Genomic DNA, 23831 nt, shown 5'->3' with positions numbered 1-23831 from the left:
TATGTGTTGCAGATCATAATTTTCACTATGCACATTGTTAATACAGTACTTTTAAAAACTGTTCATCTTATGTTTTATACGTTTTGTATAAATATAGATGGAGAATATAACTGAATAATTCAGTTGAATAAATTAATGCTCTGTCTGAATATACTGAATTATGCATTTTTTTATATTATGTATTGGTTTTGGCAAGATTGAGGACTGAGGACTGTATAAAAGACATAAAAGATTGGATGTCAAATAATTTTCTGTTACTTAACTCAGATAAAACAGAGGTCCTGCTTCTTGGTTCAAAATTAGCCAGAAACAGACTGTCTAACTCAACACTAAAACTTAACAATCTCTCAGTTTCATCAAGCCTATCTGTTAAAAATCTTGGTGTCATGATAGACGCTGATCTCTCCTTCGACACACATATAACTAATATCACTAGAACTGCCTTCCTGCATCTCCGCAATATTGCTAAATTAAGAAATTCATTATCTCTACAGGATGCAGAAAAGCTAGTTCATGCTTTTATCACTTCAAGGCTAGATTATTGTAATGCCCTGCTGTCTGGATGTCCCAGCAAAAGCCTTAACAAGCTTCAGCTAGTCCAGAACGCTGCAGCCAGAGTCCTCACAAGAACTAGGAAGTTTGACCATATTAGTCCAGTTTTATCAGCCCTGCACTGGTTACCAGTTAAATTTCGTATTGATTATAAAATTCTATTACTAACTTATAAAGCTCTAAACGGACTCGCCCCTCAGTACCTGAGTGAGCTCCTCTCCCACTATGAACCATCACGCCTACATAGATCACAAGGTGCTGGCTTACTACTGGTACCTAGAATTAATAAAGCTACATCAGGGGGGAGAGCTTTCTCATACAAAGCCCCCCAGCTCTGGAATAATCTTCCTGTTAATGTTCGGGAATCAGACACAGCCTCAATCTTTAAGTCTAGGCTAAAAACCTATTTGTACAGTCAAGCATTTGGTGACTAGTCTTCCCTGTCAGGTCTAGACCTGCTGGAGTCTACACTGCTCTGTTTTACTGTAATCTGTGGTCAGCCACTCTTTACAGTACTAACTCTGTTTTTTTTTTCTCCTTTCTCTGCCGAGCTGATCAGCTGCCCATCCTGTGCGCCTGATGCTGTTGCCTCTACTGCCTTGATTGGTGCCGCTGCTCACCAGCCTTCTGGACCGGTTTGACCACCACTGAGCTTCTTGCTGTACAGCGCTGTGCAGTCCTCACCCTCAGATCTTTCTTTTCCCACTTTACTATAATACTTCATACTAATAATGTTTGCTATCCGGTGTCGACCTTAGGAGGATGGGTTCCCCTTCTGAGTCTTGGTTCCTCTCAAGGTTTCTTCCTCTTTTAGGGAGTTTTTCCTTGCCACCGTCGCCGCTGGCTTGCTCATGGGGGCTCGACCCGGATTTTCTTTCTTCTTTTCTCTTCTCTCTGTAATACTGATTGTTCTGTAAAGCTGCTTTGTGACAACACCTGTTGTAAAAAGCGCTATATAAATAAATTTTGCTTGCTTGCTTGCTGGTTTTGCTCCATTGAAAACAACCAGATGCATACATCCCTTAAATTGTTAGAGATTAAAGTAGAGTTGTGCCATTGAGTTAAGAAAACTGATGGGTTAGGCCAATACATCCTCAAACCTCAACTAACTGTATCGAATGATCACTTATCAAACCGAATCCTCATATAATTAAGTCATATCGTTATCAAATCATTTTTGAGTTGCATCATATCGTGAACAGGAGTGATTTGTATCGCATCGTATCGACAAGGGGTTTCAGAGTATCGCAGTTATATCGTATCGGTGGCAGATATACATCCTTAATATATATATATATATATATATATATATATATATATATATATATATACACACACACACACACACACACACACAGTGGAGCAAAAAAGTATTTAGTCAGCCTCTGATTGTGCAAGTTCTCCTACTTAGAAAGATGAGAGAGGTCTGTAATTTTCATCATAGGTAGACCTCAACTATGAGAGACAAAATGAGAAAAAAAATCCAGGAAATCACATTGTAGGATTTTTAAAGAATTTATTTGTAAATTATGGTGGAAATAATTATTTGGTCAATAACAAAAGTTCAACTCAGTACTTTGTAACATAACCTTTGTTGGCAATGACAGAGGTCAAACATTTCCTGTAAGTCTTCAAAATGGTCCCATTAATACAGGTAACGAGTGGAGGACAGAAGAGCTTCTTAAAGAAGAAGTTACAGGTCTGTGAGAGCCAGAAATCTTGCTTGTTTGTGGGTGACCAAATACTTATTTTCCACCATAATTTACAAATAAATTCTGAGTAGGATAACTTGCACAATCAGTGGCTGACTAAATACTTTAATAGTTTTTTGCCCCAGTGTGTATATATATATAAAAAGAGATCCAGCAATCTGTGTTAAGAACCCAAATATACAGTATGAACTCCATATCCTCTCCAGGCCTCTCTAGGCTTGCGGAAATCATCATAGCACAGCAAATTTGGACCCAAAACAGTCCATTTAAAATGCTCAAGAATGAATTATGCTAAATTCAGACAGTGAAGCATTTCACTGAAGTTTTGCTGTCAAATATCTAGGGGTCCTGACACTCCATTGGCTGTCACACATCATCAGTGAACGTATGTTAAGCACTGTTGGCTCCAGTTGGCTGTTGTCAGCTCTATTTTGGCCAGTTGAGTGCTCTATAGATCAGTGTCAGCATCAGCCATTAGAGGGATCTGAATCAACGCATTAGGAAGTGAGAGAGCTCAAAGAAGGCAATAGGATGGTCAAAACTGCACAGAGCAGCATGGTTGTTTAACACCACTCAAATGATTGTTGTCATTAGTTTTTCCTGGTCAGCTTGCGGTGTCTGGGCCACCCAGCACACAGACTCTTCACCCTCCTGCCCTCTGGGAGGCGCTACAGGAGCCTCCGGACTAAGACCACCAGGTACCGGAACAGCTTCTTTCCAACAGCTGTCACACTCCTGAACTCTCCTGATATCTAAACAAATAACAATGGACTGTACCCTAACACACACCAATAACACACAGACTTAAACACCACTCAACACCACTTACCGGCACTTACATCTGTTGTATATACTGCCCATTATTGTATATACTGTGTAAATACTATACCTGTTCATAAGTACATACTTATCCCCCTTCATATTTATAACCTGTTCATAGTACTTTATAACCCCTCATATTTATTCATAGTTCATAGTACTTTATAATTTCCCCCTTCATATTTATAACCTGTACATTCTTGTTTATAAGCTGTATAACCCCCTTCATGTTCATACCCCCTCATATTTTTTTAACCTGTATATACTATACTTACTGTACATTGTAACACACATATTTATATTTCTGCTAAGCACTTCTGGATGGATGCAAACTGCATTCTATTCTATTCTATTCTAATGGTCAGGATCTGTGTTGGCTGAGTTACAGTTGCAGTTCTACCAGTAAAGGAGATTCGTTCATAATATTGAATTTACTGAAAGTCACTATTGTTTTAGTCTTTTAAAACAAAACTTGAATGCATGATCTAAGCCACAATAGCCCTGCCTCCTACTCCTCTAGATTATTTTTAATAAGAGGAACCTGCTGCAGAGATGTAATGCCTGATAGAAACTGCCTTCCTGTGTTCAGAAAAAATCATTTCCCATCTAGTAAGCAAAAATACATTTGTCTGACATCTGTATATTGTCAGTTACATTACATCTGTATATTTTCAGTTACATTGTTTGACCTATGCAATGATTTGAATACAGTTGCATGCATTTAGTTTGAACACCCCTGTTTTATGTTTGAATTTATACTATATTTTGCATTTTATCCCTCGCCCCATGTTAAATTCAGCAAATGAAAAGTTACTGTGCATTTTACTTTAAAAATCAAAAAGACATGTAATTTGACCAGTTTTATCCCAATACAACAAGATTGTACTTTTATACATTTAAACATCAAATCATTTCTTATATTGTATGATAGCAAATAAATTTAAACAATTCTTAAATTCTTAAACGATTCTTAAATCTTATGAGTTGCAATAAATCCATGATTTTAACAAGTTAAAAGCTGTCAACTTGGTGCTAATTAGAGGTTTTGTGTTTATTTAAATTGAGCAGCCATCAAAACATCAAAATCAGAATATTTATGAAGAAGGCTGTGCCCCATGCTCCCCTGCTGAACACGATGAAAACTGAAAGGTATATATTTTAAACAAGTTAAGCTTGTTTTTTTTTTTTTTTTAGTTTAGTTCAGGCTGTGATGTTCAAACAATAGCATAAGCATAAGCATAAGCGGAATATTAGTTTGTTGAGTATATTTCAATGCACTGTAGCAGTATCATGGTTGGCTCCTTTTTTTGCACCCAAGGTGTAAGGGGTTGGCCTGTGCTGCTGGACACCAGCAGGGAGCCTGGGCAGTGTAGATTGAGCTTGTGGATCTGAATCAAAAAATGCCCACCGCTAATCAGAGCTGACCAGGCACACCCGCTAGGCTCAGATTTAAAAGCCCACACCAGCAACAGTTCATTGTCACACCTTTGTAGAGATGCAAACAGTATGGTACACTACATTAGACAGAGGTTTGGGTGGAAAGAATAAAAGAAAAAAAAGGGGGGAAATGAAATAACACAGCACAGCTCTGATTTGTAGTAAAATCAGTTCTCTGTCCTTACAAGTGTGAAGAGTTCCCCACGTGAGCGAGAGTAGATTTGCATTCGTTCTGTATTTATAGCCTCTTTTATTTGAGCCTGCTGCTTTAAATAAATAAATACTAAACACATTCTCAGTTCTACAAGAAAGAAAATTGCCTTAATGAGATTCAACTCATTTTTGATGGGCAACAGTTTTTTTGGTCTTGGTACGTCTAGACCCTTGCAGATTCTGCCATATAGGGTCAGCAGGGATGGAGCCTACTCCAAAACATCATGAGAAGTTACCTACTGTAAGAAGGCCGTAGGAAGGCTGGTCAGTTAAAAATAAAGAGATGAGGGTAGATTGGCAGGACTTGATGTAACAGGTCATAGAGGAATAAGGACAAAAGAAGGTATTTAGATCAGACTGGCAGCCATCGTCAACAGCCATGACATCATGTAAATTTACTTCTGAGTGTGAAAAAGAAGCAAATGAGAAATAAAAGAATGACCCTGAGGAATGACTCACATTAAGATAGCCATGAAGAGAGAGAACATCATGCTTAAGAGACAAAGATGAGAGGAAAGCTATTAAACCAGCAATTCCAAACCAAATTTGTTGAGGGGAAATTTATGAGTTAGACTTAGCTGAAAAAGACGATGATCAGAAAAGCACACCACCGTAATGCCAGCTAAAGTCCGTCATCATGGACCACATTTCAGATTTGACTTTTCCCTCATATGGTATATTCAGCAAATCAACAGTAACTGTGCATTTTTTACTTAACAACACATGTAATTTGACCAGGCGTGCACAAACTCAAACAGCCAGGTTTTAACTCACTAAACGAAAACAAAACAAAAAATCTTAGAGTGTAAGATGGCAAAGAAATCTAAACAACTTCCTCTTGCATCAGACATAAACGTTAACCTTACGGGTTCTTCCATTTTCTTTTTAAATGGTGTCTCTCTTTTGTCTTGGCTCTCTCAAACAGCTACGCACTTCTTTTAAGCTAACCTTTTAGAGCTGCATGAACTACAATACAAATATGGTCTACTTTTTATATATATAATTATGGCATTTAACACCTTAAATGGCCCAGGACCTACCTGCAGATTTGAACTATACAGTTCTATACACCAAATCAGATGTTTACAAACAAACAATGGATGGCTATACTTCCAGGTGGATAACTTCGTGTCCAATCAGTGTGAAAGCAGCTCATTTTGCAGCATGATTTACAATGAATTCAAACACGGACAAAACATTGACAATAATGCTAAAACCTTGTGTTTGGGGCCGTAATGCCAAATGCACCCAGGTGCTTAATGGATTTTACTTATGTTTTGAATTTTAAGTGCACCAGAATCTAGAATAGTAAGCTGATGTATTGATTACTATTTTTAGTATTATTACTTTGTAAGCATCTTGACATAAGGCAAAATGTGCTATAGTAAGCTAATGCTGGCACAATAGCTAACTAGCTAAATGCCCATGCTGTAGAGTGACAAACTCACATCCTGTTCAGGTGATGTGATGCAGTGCTACCTTATTGGAAGTAAGTAACTTAAGAATAACTGAGTTTGCAATGTTGTCTTCAGAAGCTCTGAATAATAAACCCTAAAATGTATAAAACTGGGATTTTAATAGCTTAAATGTATTGACTTTCTAGTTGGTCATCTGCTTAATTTACTGAGCAGAAACTTTCAGAACATGTATGAATGAAGAGGTTTACAGTAATGCACAGTGTGAACATGCCAGATCACAATCCTGCATACTAAGTTCACAATAATTGTAACGTTATGTCTAAATGAGATTGTTCCATGCCAGTGCATGTCTTTTTGATCTTTTGAATTCTATTCTATCTTTTTATTTTATTTTATTTTTATTTTTTAACACTACAGCTTTGGTGGAAGCTCATATTCATCAATGATTAATTCACTCTCCTAAAGTCAGTACAGGTCCTTTTAATCCACTGTTAGTTATGACTTGCAGCATCTCTATCAAATCAGAGCTCAATCACACTAAAGTAGAAAGAGCATCTCCAGAATTTATTGCAAGTAATTACTGAACATTACTATTGATTCATTCATCATGATGTTGTTACACAATGAAAGAGACAGCTGACTTTTTACACAAGTTAAAACGGCAATTATAGAAAACAAGTTTTTGAACACAATTCCAATTACAAACAGCACATTTCTGACCATTTTAGTGAGTTTAACATATTAAACAAAATCTGCAATAACTTTTGTTCAGGCTACATTTTGTTTCATTTTTTCCCCAATATGACAAACAGTAAAAATTGTACATTAAAATGTCAAGTAAAAAGTCTGTTCTCTGTAGAGCATATGTTAATTTATTTTCACTTAGAAAATCAGCAATGGAAAAAGCTTTCTACACAGATGGGCTATATTGTCACAGTCAGCAGAAATGCATAAATGTTGTGTCTTGGTACAATTGGCCCTTAGACCAGACACAAGCTGAAAAAGGTGAACACTCTGCTCACACCTTCTGTAATAATTTTGGATAAAGACACATTTGACCAGCTTCTTAACACACACACACACACACACACACACACACACACACACACACACACACACACACACATTTTCTAAGCCAATCCTCCTTTAAGGTCGCGAGCTTCTTAACATCTTCAGCAATATTCTGCTTTTTGGCTCACTCCTTGTGGACCTGTAAAAGTTCATATTAAAAACAAAGCTTATTAGTAGTGTATGCATTTAGTATGCAAAATAAGTATACTAATATCTATTTATACAATCAAAATATATTAAGTCCATAAAGTCAGCAAGGGTCAGGCATTACAGCTTTAGAATGCATATAATATATTCTCTAAAGTGTGCATAACAGAAATGAACACACACATTTTTAAAACATTTTAAGGTATTATGTGACTTATTATATAGCAATATTGGAATGATTAGTTTTATCATATAGGAATTTCTCCTACCTGCAGTTTTCAGTTAGTCCGAATCACCAAGTCCAGCAACATTGCCTGCAGAGGGGTGAGGAAGAAAAAGTAGTGATTTTATTTCTTTTTTACTTGAAATTCTGACTCACTGAGCATATCCTGCTGCCACAAGTAGCTCCTGCTATAGGCATTATAGGCAGTTGCTTAGGGTGGCAACTGCTAGGGTAGCACCAGTGTCCCTGGAATTGAGGCTGGTCCCTGAGTCTGTGCACCATTTAAAGTGTGCTGCTTATTCATTACCATACCCAACTGCCCAAGTGCGCAAGCTCTAAAAAAATAGCCTGCCCCAACTTCCTGTAATAGGTCAAAGTTCAAACCATCCAAAACGTGTTTTCACACTGCAGATGAATGAATCATGGATCAGTGTGATCCGTTTGATTGGACCATTTTTGGTCCTTTTGTCCAGACTGTGGTCTGAGGTACCTTCCACCCTAGCTATTCTGGTTTAGACCACACTGAAAAGGCTGAAGGTCCAGACCACAGAAGGTAAAGGTGAAAGCATCCTAAGTTACTATGTGCTTCACTTGTACAAGCAAAACTTTCCTTCATTAAATTGGAGATCTTGCGATTCCCCTTCAGGTAACTATGGAAAAATGCAAGTTCAGTTGGTTGATGTTTTGGATCAGTTCTTTGTTTGTATGTGGTGGCAAATCTACTTTTATAAAAAATAATCCCATAGTTGTTATTGACCTGAATACATCTGTTTTAAAAAGCTTTGTTTTTTATACTTCATGTGTAAGGGAAGTGATGTAAAGCAGAAAGTATTGTATTTGCACAATTTTACTCATCCAGACCATCACAGCCCATAGTGTTGATAATACATTGCCTTGAAACAGTGTCATTTATTAAGAAAAAAATGGGTAATTTGGATTGTGCAATGTAGCAAATGGAGGTGTCAAGTAAAATTTCACCTGGGACACCAAATAGATAAGCTGACACTGCCTGCTGATACATTATACTGATACAATTCTATTAAAATAGTTTATTTTATTCAACTCAGCTTATTACATTATTGCCATTGCCACTGCCCCTTTAGCTCTTAACTCTAACGTGCTCACAGTGGAATACCTCTAGAAACAATTATTTGGTGGTCTTACTATTTGAATCACAATGGTGGTGATGTACCTTTTATATCACAAGATGTTGTTAAGAAGGTGTGTGTGTGTGTGTGTGTGTGTGTGTGTGTGGGAATCTCTTTCCCTTTTAATATTTTAGTCATGTTTCAAACAATAAAGATGCCCCCTTGTGGACATATGTTAGTTAAAATGCTCATTGCATTCAAATGAGTATGGATTTGTCAAATGAGTATGGATTTGTCTTATTGTGCTTCTAATTATAATATGCATTGTATGTAATTGCATGATGCATCCACCAAACCTTTTCCTGCCATAGCGCAGATGATCACATGTCTTAATTATACTATCACATTATATTATAACTTTAATATTTCTCAAATTATGAACATTTTCCACATTCAAAAAATTAAGCCTTGATGGACTTGCAAACTGCAAATACATTGATGTAAAATATAAACTAAGTGCAATTTCTTTAAGCAAGTGGTTTACACAAAATGGACAAAGTAAAAGTGCATTTCATTGAAATATAAACTGTCTATGTTGCTCCAAAGGGAATTCCATTGCAATGAAATTCAAATTGCACTGAAATCTTTGTTGAGGAAACAACATCCTTGTATGCTGACTTTTGACTGAATGGAAATGTGTGATATAGTTGAATTAGATTCATGCAAACTTATTTTTTTGAGTAGATTAATTACATGATGATAAATTATTCTTGATTCAAATTCCACATGTATGTAATTGTGATGTCATCAGCATAGGCTGCCGAACACACATTAAACTCTCCTGCTTTACTTTCTTTACTGCTAAAGTAACTATCTAAAATGTACCAACTGTATTCTGTCACCTTCCTGTCCTCCACTCTGGCATCCACATTAAAACTTATTCATGTTGTAAGTCCTTGAATTTAAAGTGACAAGAGCGATGACCTAAAGCACATATCTGCCGTTTATACTAATCACACTTCTATCTTTTCTTTCATTAATCTCTAGTCCCATTAAAATCCATTTATTTTGTATGTACAACAAGATCCAACTGTTGGCCCACGTAGCTCTACCTCTGCTACATTCCTTCTTATTTGTATTCTTGTGCAGAATTCCCACATCTCCTCTACAACTTTTAAACCTCATACACCAAACTTTGCACATGGACTCCACAGACTGCTACTCAGGTTGCTGTGAAATGCACTGTAGTATGTTCAGAAACTGTAAATATTCTCAGATCTGCACCTGATGACGTCATCATGGCTCATAGTCCAGCTCTGTTCTGATCCATTGTGATGTCATCAGTGCAGCTTCCACAGGTCTACAGAACTGATAGATTGAAGACTCCTCCTCCACTCTACGGTAATCGAAACCTACTCACGATCACGTTATTCTTACTCCATTCATCTTTCATTCCTTTTCTCTCATTCCACTCCTGCCAATTGCAATGAGTCAAATGCACAGATCTCACAGACTGCTTGCCTTCAGTGATTCATCAAGTGAACATCCAGAATCAATGATATAATCACTTGGGCAACACTCTCTTGACTAAGTATGGTTTTACCAGTGGAACTTGCTGACATAGCTACACACAAGCATTTAGGAAGTGAATCTTGGTCTGCACTGAAACATATCATTTGATGAATTGGATCAACACTAGATGGCATAGCAGATCACTGCCTGACTGGTGACCTGCATGTCACATATACTCAAAGTAGGGTCATCTAATCTTGTGCCAGTGGCTCCACAACAAGATTCAATCCTTAGAGGTTTTACCAAGTGGACCAATGGTCTTACCTTTGTCTGTGTTGTGCTTCAGCTCTGAGTACACAGTGTCAGCATTTACACTGGCCATCTCTAAAAAGGGGCAAGAAACACAGAGTGAGCTTCCAGGAAGATGTTTGATTCATCCAATTCAATAAATAGAACATTACCTGAATACAAGAGTAAATACAAGAATAAAAGAGGATGCCTAAACTATAACAAACCTAGACTGAATTAAACATGAGTATCTGAAATATTGTCATTTGTTGTGGCACTAGGTTACATCACAAATTTATTTTATATTCTACCTCGCTTTTTTGTTGGTTTCTTTGTTTTCAGTTCAATCTCAGCATAAGTCACTTCTGTGGATCCAGAGGCAACATCTGCAATCATAAAGCACACAACTAAGCAAATGCAGTTATATTCTGGCTGACCTTTTAACTTTGTCATAAACATACCATAGTACCTGCTCCCTTCCAACAGTGCACCACTGTTATCATTTAACATGTGATATTTACTCAGTTTGCAGAGTGACATAGCTATAGAGGGACAGAGCCAGATTTGTAGCTTTGCCTGACTTTTGGAGTTTGAGCCCATGCTTTCATTCTGTGATGACTGTTCTGAAATATCTTCCCCTGATATGGAGAAAAAATTAGATGCCATGAAACGTGTTTTGTCTGGGGTGTATACTGGTATGTGTACATTATTTTCACTGTACTGCAGACACATTCTATCTGCTGATTAGGTATATTTGATATTACATGAAACATTAAAACATTTGAGACATCGGAATATAGCTTTGTTCCAGGATTTCTTGTTTGTTATGACCTGTGAGTGACATTGCCGAACCCATCCGCAGCATCACCTGATACACAATACAGCATCTTTATTCAGTGGAAGATGCTGCTTAGCATTTGTGTCCACCTTTTACCTAAACAGCTTTCATTCATTTTTAAGACTTGCTTTCATCTTTTCAAAGATGTAATGATTAATATATGTACACCTGAAAGCATATCACAATGGCAATATGTAGAAACATAATCACACTGTTAATATTTTGTTGATTTCATGCAGCCCTTATAAGGGCTTACTGTTAAGTTAAATTATAAAAGAGCGAAATGGGCATTAATGCATTGTCTAACCAGCATGTCTCAGTGTATGTCCATTCTGAGTGACCTCAGCTCCTGGCTGCCTATTCTGCTGTGACATCTGGTCAATGTTCTGCTTGAGTCCTGAAGGGGGAGACAGACACACACAATCTGATCAATATAAAAACAACTGTAAAGAATCATAAGTTTTATTCTCTGTATCTTATACATGCTGAATGAGTTTCAGACCTTTGTTAGCTCTGTAGCACCACAGCAGTATCAGTAAGATGATGAACAACACAGCAAAACCCACTCCTACAACTACTCCAACCAGATTAGGAGCAGCTTTATCAGCCGGATTTGTAGAAACTGAAAAATATCCAATTCCACTGAAACACTTCATAAAACTATCCTTTTATTAAATTTGTTTACATTAAACAAATGAAATAATGACTTTCTCACCTCTGACTAAGATCCAGTTCTGCGGAGACTCTCCTTTCTCTGGGTGTTTACAGTGATAAAGTCCTTCATTTGACTTTGAGACAGTACGGATGGTCATCTCTCCTGTAGTCTGAGTCTGGAGCAATAATCCATCTTTATAGAACTCAGCTATGCAGTCTGAGGCCTTTGTGTGGTGACATAAACAGCGCAGGGTCAGAGGATCTCGCTCAGTCACAGGATGAACAGGACTCTCCAGAATCACATTATTATCTAGAACAGAGAAAATATTAAACTAATTCATGAAACTGATTAATGAGCTTTTTGTGTTGTGATGAAGAGCTGGGTTGAAACAAATGTTATTAATAAATAAGTCTTGGTGAAATTTACATTCTAATAGTTATACATGGTTGGACATCTCACTAGTATGGTCTGAATATGGCAAGGCATATCTTCTTGGACAGGGTTCACTTGTAAACGAGAATTTTAATCTCAATGTCATTCTCCTGGTTGACTAAAGGTTAAGAGAGTGTATTTAAAGTGTCAAACTCAAATCACAGTACAGCATCATTTAGTGCTTTACTTGCTCTAAAACTGTCAATGAGAAAAATCACGTCTCATCTAGCTAGTAGCTAACGAAAAGGTAAAGAGAGATTTAAGACAAACATTAGCATTAGGTTGGTTTCCAGATACATTTAATCTTCAGAGAGACACTAAGTCACAAAGATGAAGTTGGCATCTCATTCACCAGCTTCTTGTTTGAATTTTCCTGTTTCACCTTAAATGGTGCAGCAGTTGCATTCTGTCTGTCTTTTTCATTTATATATTTCTTAGTCTATGCAAGGACATTAGCTACCACACAGTAAGACATTTTCATCCACGATGGTAAAATATTATTTCAATAAAATGGACAATGTTGTGGCTCCCAGGACAGGGGAAAATGGGTCCTTTTGCATTGCTGACCCATGGCACATTAGGTCAAGATCCTCATTTATGCCTTTAATGCCTTTATTATGACTTTATTAATGCCTTTATTAGCCTGGTCAGAAGAGTTTTTTTGGAATGTTGAGTGGTGGACTCCTCTTGGGTCTCTAAAAACTCCCTAAAGAGGAAGAAACCTTGAGAGGAACCAAGACTCAGAAGGGGAACCCATCCTCCTAAGGTCGACACCGGATAGCAAACATTATTAGTATGAAGTATTATAGTAAAGTGGGAAAAGAAAAGATCTGAGGATGAGGACTGCACAGCGCTGTACAGCAAGAAGCTCAGTGGTGGTCAAACCGGTCCAGAAGGCTGGTGAGCAGCGGCACCAATCAAGGCAGAAGAGGCAACAGCATCAGACGCACAGGATGGGCAGCTGATCAGCTCGGCAGAGAAAGGAGAAGAAAAAACAGATTTAGTACTGTAAAGAGTGGCTGACCACAGATTACTGTAAAACAGAGCAGCAGAGACTCCAGCAGGTAAGTTTTTAGCCTAGACTTAAACACTGAGGCTGTGTCTGATTCCCGAACATTAACAGGAAGATTATTCCAGAGCTGGGGGGCTTTGTATGAGAAAGCTCTCCCCCCTGATGTAGCTTTATTTATTCTAGGTACCAGTAGTAAGCCAGCACCTTGTGATCTAAGTAGGCGTGATGGTTCATAGTGGGAGAGAAGTTCACTCAAGTACTGAGGGGCGAGTCCGTTTAGAGCTTTATAAGTTAGTAATAGAATTTTATAATCAATGTGAAATTTAACTGGTAACCAGTGCAGGTTTGATAAAACTGGGCTAATATGGTTGAACTTTCTGGTTCTTGTGAGACTCTGGCTGCAGCGTTCTGGACCAGCTGAAGCTTGTTAAGGCTTTTGCAGGGACATCCAGACAGCAGGGCATTACAGTAATCTAGCATTAAAGTAATGAATGCATGAACTAGCTTTTTTGCATCCTTTTACACAGTCCTCAATCTTGCCCAGTTTAATTTTATCATCCGGTTTGCTTGATATATATAACTGAGTGTCATCGGCATAGCAGTGAAAATGTATGCCGTGTTTACTGATAATGGTGCCTAATGGTAGCATATACACTGCTCCAAACAATAAAGGGAACACTTAAACAACACAATATAACTCCAAGTAAATCAAACTTCTGTGAAATCAAACTGTCCACTTAGGAAGCAACACTGATTGACAATCAATTTCACAGCTGTTGTGCAAATGGAATAGACAACAGGTGGAAATTATTGGCAATTAGCAAGACACACTCAATAAAGGAGTGGTTCTGCAGGTGGGGACCACAGACCACTTCTCAGTACCTTTCTGCTTTCTGGCTGTTTTGGTCACATTTGAATGTTGGTGGTGCTTTCACACTCGTGGTAGCATGAGACAGACTCTACAACCCACACAAGTGGCTCAGGTAGTGCAGCTCATCCAGGATGGCACATCGATGCAAGCTGTGGCAAGAAGGTTTGCTGTGTCTGTCAGCGTAGTGTCCAGAGCCTGGAGGCGCTACCAGGAGACAGGCCAGTACACCAGGAGACGTGGAGGAGGCAGTAGGAGAGCAACATCCCAGCAGCAGGACCGCTACCTCCACCTTTGTGCAAGGAGGAACAGGAAGAGCACTACCAGAGCCCTGCAAAATGACCTCCAGCAGGCCACAAATGGGCATGTGTCTGCACAAACGGTTAGAAACCGACTCCATGAGGATGGTATGAGGGCCCAACGTCCACAGATGGGTGTTGTGCTCACAGCCCAACACCGTGTAGGACACTTGGCATTTGCCAGAGGACACCAGGATTGGCAAATTCGCCACTGGCGCCCTGTGCTCTTCACAGATGAAAGCAGGTTCACATTGAGCACATGTGACAGAGTCTGGAGACGCCGTGGAGAGCGATCTGCTGCCTGCAACATCCTTCAGAGGCCCTGGGTTCCTCCTAATGCAGGACAATGCTAGACCTCATGTGGCTGAAGTGTGTCAGCAGTTCCTGCAAGATGAAGGCATTGAAGCTATGGACTGGCCCGCCCGTTCCCCAGACCTGAATCCGATTGAGCACATCTGGGACATCATGTCTTGCTCCATCCACCAACACCACGTTGCACCACAGACTGTCTAGGATTTGGCGGATGCTTTAGTCCAGGTCTGGGAGGAGATCCCTCAGGAGAACATCCACCACCTCATCAGGAGCATGCCCAGGCATTGTAGGGAGGTCATACAGGCACATGGAGGCCACACACAATACTGAGCCTCATTTTGACTTGTTTTAAGGACATTACATCAAAGTTGGATCAGCCTGTAGTGTGTTTTTCCACTTTAATTTTGTGTGTGACTCCAAATCCAGGCCTCCATTGATTAATAAATTTGATTTCCATTGATGATTTTTGTGTGATTTTGTTGTCAGCACCTTCAACTTTGTACAGAACAAAGTATTCAATGAGAATATTTCATTCATTCAGATCTAGGATGTGTTATTTGAGTGTTCCCTTTATTTTTTTGAGCAGTGTATTTTCTGAATAATATAGGTCCTAAAACAGAGCCTTGTGGAACACCATACATTACTTTTGCAAGAACAGATGATTCACCCTTTACATTAACAGTGTGTCTTTGTTACAGCCAGGACTGAAATACATAGATTAGGTCACAGATAACTTTGTATTTGTTGGTATCAGTGGTTACTGGGCGTGTAAGAATTCCATCTAATAATTTTGTAAAAATTGTACATAATTCTTTATAAATTAACCATTACTAATCAGATATACTTTTCATGACTGAGTATTTAGATTTTATCTTGTGTTTCTTTTCTCATAATACTAAAATTAGCTACTTATCCATGTGTTTTAATCCAGCTTAAATGACGCAGCAGTTGCGCAGTTGAAGTGCAAGTTTAGCTTCATCCTGTCCTCAGTGTTCTCTGAATGCAGACAATCTTATTCTTCAGTATACCATAATCACATATGTACACTCACTGGTCACTGTGATGTTGACAGGATTGCTGCTCTCTCCAGATTCAGACTCACACCAGTACACTCCAGTGTGGGATGTGTTGAGGGAGCTGATGCTGCATGTAGATCCTGTAACTGATCCCGAGCCTGATGAACAATCTGACACCTTCTCCCTGTGTGTGTATCGTCTCACTCTCCATCCAGTAGAGTCACTCTGTCCCTCACAGCTCAGTGAGAGAGAGTCAGCACTAAAGTGTTGAACTCTGCTGGGACTGACCTTCAGAGAGACTGGACGAGAAACACCTTAAACACAGAAATTACAATCAATATATGTAACTGTGAATTTCTCATTCTAACACTATAGCCCATGTACTGAACACATTTTAGAATTAGATGGTGAGAATTACAGAGATTACACACTGAAATATTGTGTTCTCTTTAATTTTATTGACTTGCCTTAAACACTCCCTGTTTAGAAGTATAAAAGTAACAATGTGTTTTGGACCTCCTTGGACCTCGTTATCATTTTGCCAATCTCTGTTTATTCTGATACACTGCCCTTTCATTACTGCCAGGTCTTTCTTGTTTGTATTTATTCACTGTATGTTTTCACGTGACAACATTTATTGCAGAAATATTCAGTTAAGAACAGGTGTTTTATTCATTATTCTTTTCAGTAAAGTCAAAAAAGTAAGTTGTCTCTTGGTGTTATTGTTTTCTATTCTATTAAATGTCTCTGAGATGTTCAGGGAAACCATTCAGTTTATAGGGGTTGCTACAGCTGAATGAAGCTGAAAGTAGGGCAAAAACAGGAAGGTTAATAGCATAAACCTGCAATTAACTTTCAGTTCTTCAGATGACATAAATTATTTCAGAATTGATGGAAAAGACTAATGGGAAAGAAATGGAAAATCCTAGGTGTTGTAGTTTAAAAAATCAATTAGATGACTTGCCAGTCAAGCATGACTGATTTGTCCTGTAGACTCTTTAACTGGTTTACACATTATATTTTCTGTAACTGTGTATATGTGTCATTCGTCTATATGTACGGGGGTATGCTTAAATGTTGTGATGGCTGTCCGGCGCCTTCCCCATCGCTCTGACATGGGCTTGTTTTGAAGCTCCATATATTGAGCAGTACAATGTTTTGTTCGGATTGCTTCATCCAAGCAAGAGTTACAGAATATTTGGGTCCTCTTTTGAGTGTATATATATATATATATATATATATATATGTATGTATATACGTGCTACCTCTACAATAATCGTCCATTTTGTCAGTTATATAAGAGTAACTTATATAGCTACACTTTGTATTTCTCCAGTTACAGACTGCAGTCCATCTGTTTCTCTGCATACTATGTTAGCCTCCTTTTCTTCAAAGGTCAGAACCCCCACAGAGCAGGTATTATTTGTGTAAACTGCAGTGCTGAGAATGAGTAGCTGGTCAGAGTGGATCAGAAACAGCAGTGCTGCTGGAGTTTTTATGCACCTCACTGTCACTGCTGGACTGAGAATAGTCCACCAACCAAAAGAGCATCCTATGACCAACAATAAAGGACTAGAGGATGACTAAAGTATGCAACAACAAATGACCTACTATATCTGACTTAACATCCAAAAGGTAGTAGAGTGGACAGTAAGTGGGAACGGTGTTTAAAAACTCCTGCAGTACTGCTGTGTCTGATCCACTTGTACCAGCACAACACACACTCGCACACCATCAACACGTCAGTGTCACTGCAGTGCTGAGATTGATTGAACCCCCATAATACATGCTCTGTAGTGGTCCTGTGGGGGTCACAGGGTAAAAGGGGGTTAAGAAAACAACAAAGTAAGAAAATCAGATGGACTACTGTCTGTAATTGAAGAACTACAAAGTAGAGCTGATAAAATGGACGAATAGTGTAGTGGTGCGTATATATGAATGATTTGTGAGTTTATTTGCAAAAAATCTCTATTTAAATCAATGTTTATTACATGTGTTTTGGATTTTTTCTGCATTCCAAATCATATAATTTAAAACTGATATTGGATTGTTTAAGTAAAAATAAATAAATAAATAAATAAATGTAACTTTTTTGGCAAAAACAGAAAACTCCAGTGGTCATTTCATGTTTCAGAGTTAAACAAAGCCATGTAATGTTTCTTTTAAGCGCAATATTTATCATTCTTTAACATTAAACAAGTGGATAAAATGCTGAGAACTGAACAAAGATAGGCTATTAATATGCATTATTAAAGATCTATAAGAGTACACCTCAAAAAATCCTAAGGCTGAATCTCAAATGGCTCACTGCTGTAACGGGGAGCGAGGAGGCGGACGCACGTGCTGAGATAAGCGAGATTTATTAAGGGCAAATCCAGGGTCATAGTCATAACAGTCCAGATTCAAGTAGCCAATATGGAGAGAACGTGGGGCAGACATGACAGACACCAGAATTCAACAGAACAAGCAGAACAGAACAAACACCACAGCAGATAATACCAACAACACAGACAGAGATTCAAACAACAAAGACCAGCAAAGACAAGGGGCAAACACAGGGCTTAAATACACATGGAAAACGAGGGACAGGTGGAAAACAGGTGGAGACAATCAGGGGCGGAGTCATGAAATGAGGGGGCTAAACCAAAATATGAACACATGGACAGGACTGGGAGGGGTCATTCGTGACAACTGCTCACTGTATAGTGCACTATGTGAGTTCTGACATTTACACCCCAATATTACGCTTTAAGTGCAGTATGGATTTGTTCACACTAACTGAACCCAAAGTGGCTCTTTGTTAAAAAGACTGTGCGCTGTTTGAATGCAGTAGAATAAAAATAAAGCCCTACATGCTGCACTTTGTAGAGAGAAGTCAGCAATTTGAAATTCTGCCTACAACAGTGGATAGCAGTGTTCCCTCACCTGACCTGAATGCTTCATGTTAATTCACTGAACAAATTCATCAGGTACTGTTGACTGTTTGACTGTGCTCTAAACCATGAACTGGTAGTGAATTGACAATGGACAATATTTGGACATATTTAGGGTTCAGAATATGCTGTGTCAGCTTTTGTGTGTTTTTTTTTTAAGGATCATTTTTTTGCAAATTAACTCTTCATAAACAAGTGTAATGGTAGTTTTCAATTGGGCTGATCGTTTTTTTTTTTTCATTTTTTTTACTTATACCTGTCATTGTTGATAACATGTTAATGAATTTATTTTGACATTAGAGTTTTTAACAAACATAATGCATATCACTAAATTGGCTAAATAAAAAAAAATTTATAAAAAACTGAAAATGCCACTAAATGAAAAGTCATTTGGGAGCAACAAGAGTCAGCTCTTATTTGTGAGCTGAACAAATTGATCTGACTCACTGAAAAGTGCCAGAATGGCGATCACTACTGTGTTGGCTAAGGGGGTCTTTCCACTGGGCAGTAGGCTTCAGCATGGTTACAAATCCGTAATCACAAATTGTGGAATTACTTCCATGGTCAGGTGAACTGTACCTGAATAATAAAAGTGAATTTGGTTACTCCACTCACTGCTGTACCAAGTGTACTTATCTGAAAGGTATGGATTGGGCAGTTAATGTCATAAACTAAACCACTCAGTGGTTAAACTTGTCAAAGCTACATGGTATCACTAATATCAGTTGACCACCATTAAGATATATTATGTTATGTTATGTTTTACAGCCAGAATTGCTGTCTGTGATTCCTTATGTAAAATCAAATACTGAGTAAACAGTAATATAGAACTTGAGGCTTCTCAACTGTGGTTTATATTTACTGTAAGGTCAGATGTGAATGAGAACTCATCTGACCACAAAAGCTAAAGACCTGCATTTACAGTTCTGCTATGTGATGTGAAACAAACAGTTAATTAATTCAAGGTATGGATAGTTCTGGGTTCTGATTCATAACCATACTTGGCTGCATGGTGGAAAAACACACTGTGTCTTGTTTTGCATTCAGTAATGTGACTGTCCATGAGGGTTTCATGTTTCTGGTTATTCCTTGTAGATAGTTTATTAATGTGTGTATATATATACAGTTTTTAGATTTATGTTTTGCTCTAATTTCTGGGTTCTTTTTTATTATTTTCATTATGGATGTCTTCAAACTACTTGATTCAGTCAATTTATAGACTCTGAAATCTGATGATGATAATAAAACAATTGCAAACTTGCATCCTGCCACAATACACTAACCAGCGACATTGCTATAATTCTTCAAATTAAGATAGAGAAAGATCATTTGTTAATAATTTGTAATAATAGAAAAGTAGTGTAAATCTTATACTTAATCTTAATCTTTCATAAACTTGCTACAAATGTGCTCCAACCCAGCACCGTTATTGCTATATTTCCTCACCAGTGATCCATAGTGGCTGTGTATCACTGTACTGTGTGTGATAGGTTGTTTCTCCTCTCATTGCTCTGCATGCATAAACTCCTGTGTGATTAAGAGCCACAGGGCTGAGTGTGTAGGAGCCTCCAGCTCCTCTGCTGCTGTCTGAGAGGAGCTCATCTTTATCTCTGTACCAGCTGAATGTCCAGCCTGTAGAGGAGCCTTTGACCTCACAGCTTAGAGTCACTGAGTCTCCTTCAGTCAGCCAGCTCTGTGGAGAAGATCTCAGTACTGCCTGAGCTCTGTCTGTTACACAGAAACACAGAGTTAATTTACTTAGACACAATAAGAACCTCACCTGATGGAATGACATCACAAAACAACCCACAGACTCACCTGATACAGTCAGTGTAACAGCAAGACTGACCTCTGATCTCTGAGAGTCACTCCTCCTCTCTCCTCTACAGGTGTATTTACCACTGTCAGACTCTACAACACTGAAGGAATATTCTGTTTTATTATCAGAGGAATGAACTGGACGGTTACTGTCACCATCTTTATACCAGCTGTAGCTCCACTCAGTGTCTGTGTGTCCTTGTATGTCACATCTGAGAGTCACTTTCTCTCCATTAAACATCTGTCCAGTAGGCAACAGGATGAGTGAAGCTTTTGGTCTCTCTGTACAATTACATCACATCAATATTACTGTAAAACAGCCAATCACACACTGCTCTGGGAATTTCAGATATATTTAATGACAATGTTTCTTTATAATGATGTGCATTTTACAGGAGTTTCACACCAGACATGTACCTATCACTGTGAGAGTCACTTCATTACTCCAGTCAGATTTTTCTTGGTCATGGTTTCTGTGACTATAACATTTGTATATGGAACTCTGATGTACTTTGATGTCTCTCATGATGTAATGCTTTTCATCAGAATGCTGAGCTGGAGAGTTATCACTGGTAAAGCAGTACGTCAAGTCAGTTACTTTCTCTCCTGGCAAGTCACATGTGAGTGTAACATTCTCTCCACTGAATATCTGTGGCCAGTCAGGCTGCACAGTCAGACGGGGCTTTGGCACTGTAAAGATTAAACAACAAACACATCTATCATTGAACAGGACTCACATTCATATGTGCTAATCAAGGAACACAACCTTTTTGGCTGTTATAAACCAAACGCACAATATAAACAGTTTACTACACATGAATCACCTTCAGCATGCACAATTTGGATGAGTGAAACCAACACTGCAAAAAAAAAAATAGACAGAGACAGAGAACATGATGTTAACACTAAAATATTTCCTTTTCTTCAGAAAAAAGGAGCAAAGCATACTAAAAACTAAAGTAGCATGAAAATTGAAATAAATACTATATGAGACTAAATATACACAAGAAAATCTAATAAAACTGTCAAAGCTATCTACTGCCGAAATAAACTTTCTTCACAAGAAGCTGACAAGACATTTCCACTCAGGCCACTGCGCTGCTCATAGTTCTCACATTTACAGTATGAAGTCATTTCTGCCTCATGACAGCAGTGTTCTGATGAACCAGGCCAAAACCACAGAGTTTTACAGCCCATCAGAGAACTTAAACAACACTGTTAACCCTCATCATTGTCACTTTAGTCGCTTTAGTAATAATATTTTTGCAAAACACTTCATACATAAAAATGCAGCTGAAGTTGAATCACAAAAATGATACAAATTGAACAAGCTTAAATGAAAGCACAAAGTCTAATCAAAAGCTGGTGTGAATACACATTAGATTGCTTTTTTAAGCAGAAGATGTATGAAAGAGCTATTAAACATCTGAGCATAAAAACAAACTGTCTGTAGTGTATGAAGATGTCCCAACAATTATTGCTTTAAAACACAATCCAAAAGAAAGGAGACCAGAAAGATTCAAAGAATGCCAAACATACAAGCTGAGTTCAATGAAGGCAGAGAACAAGACATAAAACTGCTGATGTACATAAATGATTGAAAAATCTAAGGAATTAATGAAGGAAGTCAATGTGTTTCATTGTCACTTTTAAATAGCTCAGGCAGTTTGCATTTACTTTTCTGTAGTTACTAAATAATAAGTGTTAGTGTGTAATAAGCCTGGGATTTTAAGAGGTTAAAGCCTTTGACTGTGTGAACCACAAAAAAAATGATGGCATATGATCAGGAAAATGGACATAGCAGAGCATCTCATTATTCTACAGAGGACCCAGAACACTGATCAGCAAGCTACAGTCATGACAGAATCAATAAACACATTGGTTCCACATCAGCAAATGAATTAGACAAACTTCATACTGTCCCCATTATTGTTCCACCTGTACACTGAACAGGTAATAAGTAAAGTAGCACTGGAGGAAGATGATTGAGAATTCAAGACTGGAATTACTATGAATAAGCCTCAATATATTGATGACACAAGGCACAGCAGAAAATCAGGATCTGAAGGTTTTAATAACAAAGTTAATAAAAAGAGTGAAAAGATGGGACGTGAGCTTACTATAAGGAAAACAAGTCATGGCAATGAGAGACTGCATTCATGGTGAAGATATAGAAGTGGTTGACAGATTTTGCCTATTTGGATCAGTTATTAAAACTATTGTGCAGTCAAGAAATACGACACAGAGCTCTTAGCAGAAAAAATGGAACTTGAAAACATGAAAAGATGTCGTTCTACAAAAATGATTATTGTCCAGGCTGTGGTCGTTTCTGAGGTTTATTACGGATGTAAAAGAAGGATGACAAAAAAGCAGATCAGGAAAAATATTGATGCCTTTGAGTTTTGGTGCTAGTAAAGACATTTTGAGAATGTCTTTAATGGCAAAGAAAACAAATAAATGGATCAGTTTATTAAATCAATCCTCTCCTCTCACTCAAAGCCCAGATAACCAAACAGAACCCATGGACATACGATGAGAGGAACCAGGTCACTGGAAAAGACCATTGAAGGTAAAGTTGAAGGTAAAAAAATTAAGAGGACGACTAGCAACAAGATGGATGGAGATAATCAGGTGAACCATGAACCAGCCTTTAAGAATCCCAAACAAAGGACAAGATATTCAGGAGAAACATCATCTATATGGTCCCCAGGAGTTGGAACTGACTTGACGGCACTTAATGGTCATTGTTTTCTACCCAATGTAAAATTGGGCTGAAATCTGAGGAGTGAAAAATCATAGCCAGTAACGATGCTATAATAGCTTAATACGCTATTAAATACATTTAATTAAATACATACACATTCATATCACAGATATAGATTAACCGATAAAGCTGAACATACAGAACAGAAACTGTAGTGTTCCACTCTGACTGCTGACTGAAATACACACAATCACCTCATCACACACAACTTCATCACTTACACAGATTCAATATTAGTCTCTTCATACAGCAGCTCTCACTCTACTGAAGACATAAAGAGAACATTTACTCACAGAGTATCACAGAGAGAGACCTGAACTCCATACTGGCCCCGTAATGACTGACTGACTGACTGACTGACTGACTGACTGAACAATGCTCTGTGTTCAACACCCATCACTTCC

General features: G+C 38.1%; 1 protein-coding gene across 1 annotated transcript in view; it reads right to left on the bottom strand.

Moving 5' to 3' along the window:
* Positions 1-6694: 6694 nt before the first annotated feature.
* Positions 6695-23831, bottom strand: part of LOC108440285 (Fc receptor-like protein 5) — a 43111-nt gene continuing 25974 nt past the window's right edge. The window contains exons 22-34 of the mRNA XM_037543680.1: positions 23721-23825; positions 21488-21523; positions 21081-21353; positions 20664-20945; positions 20292-20573; positions 15948-16226; positions 12034-12282; positions 11821-11940; positions 11626-11715; positions 10792-10866; positions 10517-10576; positions 7639-7683; positions 6695-7361 (exon numbers count right to left, since the gene is read on the bottom strand). Of these exons, the coding sequence (XP_037399577.1) occupies positions 7652-7683; positions 10517-10576; positions 10792-10866; positions 11626-11715; positions 11821-11940; positions 12034-12282; positions 15948-16226; positions 20292-20573; positions 20664-20945; positions 21081-21353; positions 21488-21523; positions 23721-23825 (1883 nt within the window). The 3' untranslated portion in view covers positions 6695-7361; positions 7639-7651. The remainder of the gene's footprint in view (positions 7362-7638; positions 7684-10516; positions 10577-10791; positions 10867-11625; positions 11716-11820; positions 11941-12033; positions 12283-15947; positions 16227-20291; positions 20574-20663; positions 20946-21080; positions 21354-21487; positions 21524-23720; positions 23826-23831) is intronic.

Source organism: Pygocentrus nattereri, chromosome 2 (assembly GCF_015220715.1).
Source record: "Pygocentrus nattereri isolate fPygNat1 chromosome 2, fPygNat1.pri, whole genome shotgun sequence".
Lineage (NCBI taxonomy): Eukaryota > Metazoa > Chordata > Actinopteri > Characiformes > Serrasalmidae > Pygocentrus > Pygocentrus nattereri.
The sequence above is the reverse complement of the archived record's forward strand: the minus strand, read 5'-3'. Positions and strand labels throughout refer to the sequence as shown.